Source organism: Micropterus dolomieu, linkage group LG20 (genome assembly GCF_021292245.1).
Source record: "Micropterus dolomieu isolate WLL.071019.BEF.003 ecotype Adirondacks linkage group LG20, ASM2129224v1, whole genome shotgun sequence".
In the NCBI taxonomy this organism is placed as follows: domain Eukaryota; kingdom Metazoa; phylum Chordata; class Actinopteri; order Centrarchiformes; family Centrarchidae; genus Micropterus; species Micropterus dolomieu.
In genome coordinates this window covers 17,477,816-17,485,641 of record NC_060169.1, presented here as the reverse complement: position 1 = coordinate 17,485,641, position 7,826 = coordinate 17,477,816, and the positions used below count along the sequence as shown (strand labels likewise).

At 39.0% G+C, this 7,826-nt stretch overlaps 1 protein-coding gene across 1 annotated transcript in view; it reads right to left on the bottom strand.

The window, feature by feature from the left end:
- Nucleotides 1–2,501: 2,501 nt before the first annotated feature.
- Nucleotides 2,502–7,826, bottom strand: part of copb1 (COPI coat complex subunit beta 1) — a 13,619-nt gene continuing 8,294 nt past the window's right edge. Inside the window, exons 17-22 of the mRNA XM_046032973.1 lie at nucleotides 5,168–5,312; nucleotides 4,912–5,031; nucleotides 4,666–4,811; nucleotides 4,326–4,415; nucleotides 3,082–3,237; nucleotides 2,502–2,793 (exon numbers count right to left, since the gene is read on the bottom strand). Of these exons, the coding sequence (XP_045888929.1) occupies nucleotides 2,734–2,793; nucleotides 3,082–3,237; nucleotides 4,326–4,415; nucleotides 4,666–4,811; nucleotides 4,912–5,031; nucleotides 5,168–5,312 (717 nt within the window). The 3' untranslated portion in view covers nucleotides 2,502–2,733. The remainder of the gene's footprint in view (nucleotides 2,794–3,081; nucleotides 3,238–4,325; nucleotides 4,416–4,665; nucleotides 4,812–4,911; nucleotides 5,032–5,167; nucleotides 5,313–7,826) is intronic.

The window sequence follows — 7,826 nt, the reverse complement described above, 5'->3', positions numbered from 1 at the left end:
CACACACACACACACACACACACACACAAACAGCCCTAACCCACCCTGCAGCCCTGTCCTGAGACTAATATCACACACCCCTGCAGTCGCATTCCTGTCCTCAAACGCAGCCTGCACACACACAAAAGCAATGCCTGCTTACTGCAATTACAACCAATTACACAGTGATAATGAAGGTGTCCTGCAGCTATTATCATAATGCAAACCTCCTGCCATATGAACTGCATCTTATAGCAGTAGTGTTTCTTCACCTATCTTCTAGGCCAGTTGTCTCACTATGTTGTAAACCATTAATTCACAAAATGCAGACTTGTACTTCGGTAAAAGGGCTCAGTGAAAGATGCTGACTTTACATACTGTCTCTCACACACTATACAAACCAAACACACAAAGCAAAAATGGTATGCCACATTTTTTAATATCATCATTTCCACGCACGTAATGATGTGGATATTTTTATTTTTATTTGCAATATATCACACGTCTAGGTCCCACAAGTGGAATTCTCCCAACTGAGACACCTTTGGAGGATGCAGACGTAAAATTACTGATTCATTGTTAAATGGTTCATTACACCAGAAGTGTCTGAATTGCTCAGTGGGATGAGCACAAATTGATTTAATACGTTTTGAAGACATCTCACATTTATTTTTGCAGGATTTAAGAACAAAATGTTTACACACTTTCAGTTACTTCCGAGGCCATTCATTCCTGCAAATCCCAAAGGGTAAAAAGGGTAAATTACACATAACGCTTAGTGGACTGGTGTCATGATAACATCTCTGAGGTGAAAATAAAAAGTGATGGAGTCAGAAAATCAGTCACTTAAAATGACAGACTTAAGCCAGTTCATATAAAATGACAGACTGTACTCCAGTGTGTATAACCATGACTTATGTTATGTCGACACGTCAATTATATGCCATATTATGACACATCTTACTACAAGATTATATGCACTGTCTGCTGTGGCGCCACCTTGTGTCAAAAGACAGAGGCTGGACGTGAAGCTGTGCACTTTGGTGTCCTTCGAGGTCAGGATTAGGAGGGTTAAAAGTAAACAAAAACAGACATTCATATTAATAGTTAATTCATATCTACAGACTGATAGTATTGCTAAAGCTTCAGTCTCGCGTACGCGGGTTTAAAGTTCTGGGGGCAAGCTTGTAAGCTGCTTACTCTGTAATAAGATGTAAACATGTCACAATAAAAACTCCCAAGTGTTCAAAGGAATACAATATTACACAGATACCTTAGAGGATGAAAAGCAGAAGTCTCTTTGACTCTGGCCTTGATGCAAAATATCATAAAGCCACCATAAACTCACTGTTCCACAGACACAGTATGATGAATTAAAGAATGTAACAGTGATTAGTTGAGGAGAGTACGTTCTGCCTAAATGATAGCTTGCCAGAAAAGAAAATCATTACAAATAGAGTTTACCTGTGGTTGTAATAATTATGGGTAATTATGGGTGATATCTACCCTAAATTCAAAGAGGCTGTACAATGCACACTGTAGCTTGGCTGTGACAGTACTGCCAGATAGCCAACTGTTTATTTTCACAGCTGAAGCACCGACCTCAAAGTCACCTTTTCTGCCTTTATCTAACCCCCCGGAGAGACACACTTCACAGATATTGTAAATGTATGACCAGGAGTGTGACCTTTTAATCTGGCATATTCCCAGAAATGCCACTTTACTCATAAATTATAAAGAAGAGGGCAAGTAGTATAAGTAGGTCTGTGCCAACACCAATCCATCTCCATCTCATTATCACAGCAACTGTGAAAATTGCAGAAGGCTTTGAGAGTACCTTTAAAATCACTGCAATGTATTATATCAGGTTAACAGAAATCATGTCCCTGCCTAGGAAATGTGTATACATTATGTATTTCAGAGTCTTCATGATGTTGGCAGTACTGACAGATCAAAATCCAATAATTTTCACACTGTGCAAGATATCACATGACGCATCTGAGGAACTCTAATTAGAGCCTGGAGCTATGAAACTGGACACAGCAGGAGTCCCTTCACCTTTGGGTAACAGTAACAAGTCTCTCTGAAGTCACTAAACATCTACTATCATGCCACATGTACAGAACACTATTCCAGGAGAAAGCACCCAAACAGCTGTTCATAGTGTATTCATCCAAACTTCACCCTCTTCAACAGTTTAAATGAGTGTTAGATGTAATATCTCTAGAAACAGAAAGAGGGCAGAAACATCATCTCATTTACTCAATCTCCATCTTCCTCAGTCATTGTCTTAGGTACAAAGTACAAAGGAAATACAACTAGAAATAAATAATAAATATTAACAAGCCTGTGTCTAAAGACACTTTAGATTTTCATCTAAACTTCGTAAAAATATTAGTAGATTTGACATTAGTGACAATGTCCACACTAATGTCTTTATTTACTTTATGTAAACAATAATGAATTATAAGTGGTTATACATCCAAAATTAAAGGATAAGACTCAATGAATACTGCATAGAGCAAAGTTTTCTTATTCTTTTAATACATATGTTGATTGAAAATTAAACAGGACAGGAAAGGAACATTACTGAGATGGAGTTTTCAGACAGAGGTGATAAAAAAAATAAGCACAGAAGCAACTGACCATAGAGTTCTTAATTTGCTGTTATGGAAAGGCTGTGAGATGGGCGATACAAGAGAACAGCAGGCGACTTTTACAAAGTTAGGGGGATTCAGTTGGATCACAGCTGTCTCAGACATTTGTCTTTTTTTGGGAGAGGTTGATCTTGTCACCAAGGCTCAAGGCCATACCCTGTGAAATGAAGGAGAGAGGATTTATTGTCACAGACTCTATATACTAACAGATGTCATATATATTGGTGAGAGCATTATGCCTTAGTGCAATATCACATGTAATGGGTTATTTCATTATTTCATATTTACTTTCCTTGTCCATTCAGGCAAATTCTTTCAATTAGCTATTAGATTAAATGTTATCCTTCCAAAAGATGCATTTGTTGCACTGCTTGAGCAAATAAATTCAACCAAGCCTTTAGTTCTCAGCTGCATAAGGGTTCATGGTGCTGCAGCTGGGACCCACCTGACTTTTGGCTCTAATGCGTATGTGTCCGTTGACAGGCGCGTCAGGACCCAGGTGGATGGGCTTCTCAATGCTGACATTAGCCAGGGCGTCTTCTCCAAAGATAGAACGAGCATAAAGGTTGGCAGCCATGAAGCCACAGAACCCAGAGAGAGCCTGGTTTGAAAGACAAAAAGAAAAGAGATAAGAATATTGCACAACAATACTGCAGTACTGACACACTTCATCTAATATATGATGGGCTTTGTGAGAATTTTCAGCTAGGTTCATCCATATAGTCACAACTAGGGCTGAATGATTAATTGCATTTGCGATATTATCGCAATATGATTTTGTAATCACAAAGGCTGCAATTACACTGTGGTCACATGACACGCGAGAGTAAAAAAGTCTGCAAAGAGGAAGTATCAACCTGGCACGCTACGCCGCACTGTGACTTGTAGTGCAATGGCCTCAGGCTTGACAGAACCGGACACTGCACAAACTTTAGTGTCAAACAGTGAATAAAATTAGCACTCTCTAAATGTAGCCGTTGGCGGTGGCGGGTGAAATCGTTGGGTCATCCGCCACTTTGGCAGACAGGGACAGAAAGACACGTGTAGCAGGGTTAGCATAATGTTGCGATCGGCGCACGCACCCGCATCACTCACACACACACACACACACACACACACACACACGTACGTCAGCTCAGGGAATATTTGTGAAACGGCGTTTCAAACCAACCTTATCAGTCAAGAAGATGTCCAGTATGTTAAAGCCAGAGGCCTACCTGATATTATATATTTAATGTCATGACTTGAGTCAAATTATCTTTTTCTGAAATTATTATACTTTGATACTACTTCTCCACCATTTAATAATTTATGCAATTCAAACATCATCTAATTTCATCATATTCAACATAGGAAAGAAAGAACTGTGTATGTTTCTATGTATCTTATATTGTGTTGGTCATACTACACACTGATTTATTGCTTGTCTGTTTTGAATAATACTGAAGATAAAGAGCTTAAAAAAAAATTGCATATTAAATCGCAATATTGGTTAAAAAAAAAAAAATCGCAATTTGATTATTTTCCAAAATCATTCAGCTCTAGTCACAGCAATAAAATATATATTACCAACCACTTATGATTCTTCCCAACATGCACCAGCAACAAACGTTTTGCCAGCTTTAAAACATCATTACAACAACATCATTTACTTTCTTTGCTCTGCTGTATGTAACGTTGCATACTAACCTTCTCAGGAGTCAGACACTTCATGTTGGTGGACTTAAGGATATGCTGGAGGTAATCATTCAGATCAGTGATGTTGGTGTTCACAGTCACCTTTAAGAAAGAAAGATTTCTTAAGGACAGTCTTCAATGTTCACATTTTTTAATTTTCCTAAATATTGTTATTGATATGATAAATTTAAACCAGCGTGTTTAACCAGCGTCTTAAAAAAAAAAGTTTTAAAAAACTACAGAACAACAAACCTTAGCAACAAGTTTAATTCATGATTTCAAACCAAGTAATTTTTTTGTAAAGCCAGTCAGTTTTGGGGAACAGGCCACGAAGTAGAAATGCAAAACTTACCTTGTTTTCCCACTCAAACTCCGCCCACATCTGTCTGAATTCTGCATCGGTGCAGGAAGCTGGCTGGATGTAGTCCATGATGTCAATGTGGATATCACTGAGTACCACGCAGTTTCTGTCGCTAGCAGCTCCCGACACGTCATAGACTGGGAAGAACGAATCAAACACAAATAAGAAAACATGCTCTGTACAAACACAACATCAATGGAATTATGACAGTAAATGGACATAAAATCATTCTCTCACCAATGTTGCCAAATATAATGCCATTCTCAGTAGAAGCCACCTTGACATTGGCCTTGATGTTAGCAAAATCGTGAGGAGCCAGAGTTAGAGGCGAAGGTTTCTCAACCAGCTTGAGATCACCTGTAGGATGGATAAATCAAGTGAAAAGAGTACATATTGCAATGTAGCAACACAAATGTAATAAACATTACTGTAGAAGAGCACCTGTACATTTGTCCAGGTTTGACATTTGATGTGGAAAATACAGTAGACTAACCTAAAGTGGCCAGCTCAAGGGTGCAGTTCTGAAGAGTATCACTGGTTTGGTTGACCACCAGCACGTCCAACACAATGTCATACTGGTTGACATGAACATAGGCTTCAGCATACACTGGGTCTGAGAAGCCTGTTAGCTGGGTCACCTAAATTGGACAAAAACAAATGACATTTTTTTAAAATCAAATATTTCCTCACAGTAGGCGATTCTGATTGTTTTACAGCAGTGCATGACATGAAAAAATTAACTTGTAGCTCTGTCTTTGTAGAAATAACAATTATAAACTACACACTAGTTATACCCAAATAAATAAAATATACTAAATGAGTCCAATTCATCAACTAAAATATAGACTATTTGTAAATTTCAAACACACAAACGGCAACAACTGTTCTCTTTCCCAAAACTTTTTTCATCTCGGTCCCGAAAAACAATTTGAAACGTCCTGAAGTTAAAGTAAAGCTTCCCAAAATCAAAATGTTGTTTCTTTACTTTGTTATTATCCTCTACAGTTGTTTGTGAAATAATAAATAATGATAAATTGATCAAATCAATAATATTTATTTTGCTTGATTCAAACAAAGAGATTTAAAAACAAAACTGAAAAGTTATCTGTTGGGGCACCTAAATTACCTGTGATTCAGCAGGTTTCCTGCTCATGTTCAAAACTTTCTGCACATTCAGAATCTCTCCAACATTTCAGTGTTCTCTGACATGTCCAGTAAAAAATCGTAATATTATGAGACTAACATCATTATATAATGAGAATTAATAATATTTAAAAAAAAAAAAAAAAAAAAACTTTCAGACTGTATTGAATGAGACAAGTGCACTGCACTTCATCGGAGGTACAAACCGAAACTAATACTTGTGATCAGGCAGAAATCTCAGCTTACAGCAGCTCAGTCCTAAACAGAGCCAGATGTGCATCAGGTTTTAGATGTTTATAATACAAAACTCTACCAGCGAGTCTGCTGGCTGCGTCTCAGCACGTGCGGGGGTATGGGCTTACTTGACTGTCCGAGTTTCATCAGCTGGGCGGAGATGATTCCCGCCGCTAGTTGATGTTATCAGAATATAGATTTGTTTTTCACTGCGTGAGAAGATTGATGTGTGGCACTCAACGCGTGAGCGTTAGCCTACACAGCGCGACTGAGAGGTCAGTTTATGACTGAGGGGATAGATGGAGAGGTGTCCACGGAAACAGCTGAGCAGCTGTATGTATGAGGAGACGCGCTCCGTTGTAGTCAGCACTTGGTCAGTTTAGTTTGTCAAGTGATAGTAATAAATAAACACACACACAATCCCTTTCGTCCCAAAGGTGTCCTAGAGAATATTTGTCTTCACCCCAAAAACATTTTCTATCGTCCCCAGGATGACGCCGTTAGTCTCAAGCCCTGGTCCAATCAAATCCACCATCATCCTCTGACACAAATGTTATAGTAAAGGTCTTTAAAAAATCTAACCTAATTTCTTAGGTTCTTAAGAGTTAATATTTCTAGTCTTCCACAGTAGTGCTTTTATCAATGCAATTTGGTGTACCTTGTTGAGTTTTGAAGCCAGGGGATCAGCAGCCTCCTTCCTCTGAGTGTTGCCCATAGCGGCCAGCAGACTGAGCTGGAACTGGTCCTCCTTAGAAGCCATTTCGTTTTTGGCTGTCAACTGCATGAAGGAGATTGGGTCGTCTGCCTGCACCGTTACATTCCGTTTCTCAGACTCTTTCTGTGGTCAGAATAAGAAACAGATGTGGTTATTTTAAAATACCTACAATAGTAAGCCAAGATGTTAAAACAAATGGGTAACAAAGAGAAATTAAATAAAATCAAGGAACATTCAGAGCCAAGAGTGGCTGTTATGCAGACTCAACACAGAATTTGCCGCGACAATGTTCCTGTCAAGAGAAACCAGGACCCTCATATATCAGTGTTGCATAGTAAGATAATACAAAAATTTAAGGTAATACAAAAAACGAAACTTGATCGGCTTATTAACAGTTATTACATGTTCTACAAATGCTAATGTGCATTTGCAATCTTAATAAACAAGGTCTGAGTTCAAAAATATGCAATTAACACCAAAAAGGTGTGCCTAACTGTCACAAGGTTAAGAACAGAGCTTAGCCCTAAACTGTCATTACCTTCTGTGACAGCTTCTCTTCTTCCAGTCTGACAGTTAGCATATGTGACAGCGATTTGCGGCACTCCTTGTTAAAAATGTTGTTCATCAGTGGTGAGCACTCTGACAGGACCTTGAGGCACAGCGAGATGCGGTCTACATCATCGTCTGTAATTGGCTTCTTGGGCAGAGAGGACTTTCCCAGGTGCAACACAGTGACCATGATCAGCATGGCCTCCGCAACGAAGGACTGAGAGAGGCAGCAAGGCAGCAGGGATTAGAAAATCAGGCAGTTGCTTTAATGACTTTTACTAAGGTGTTGCCTTTTAGTGGTGTGAAGAGAGGACAACTCACATTTTGTTTCTTTTTGTCTTCAACAATAGCAACATAGCGCAACGCCACTTTGGTCAGTGTGGTGGCCAGGGAAGCTGCCACGTAGAAGTCTCCATCCATCAGGAAGCCTCTGAGTGGAGGTCTAGAACAAAAAAATCAGTGTTTGTGTTTAGTGAGTTAGGTGGCAAGATGACCAAACTCCACACAGTCA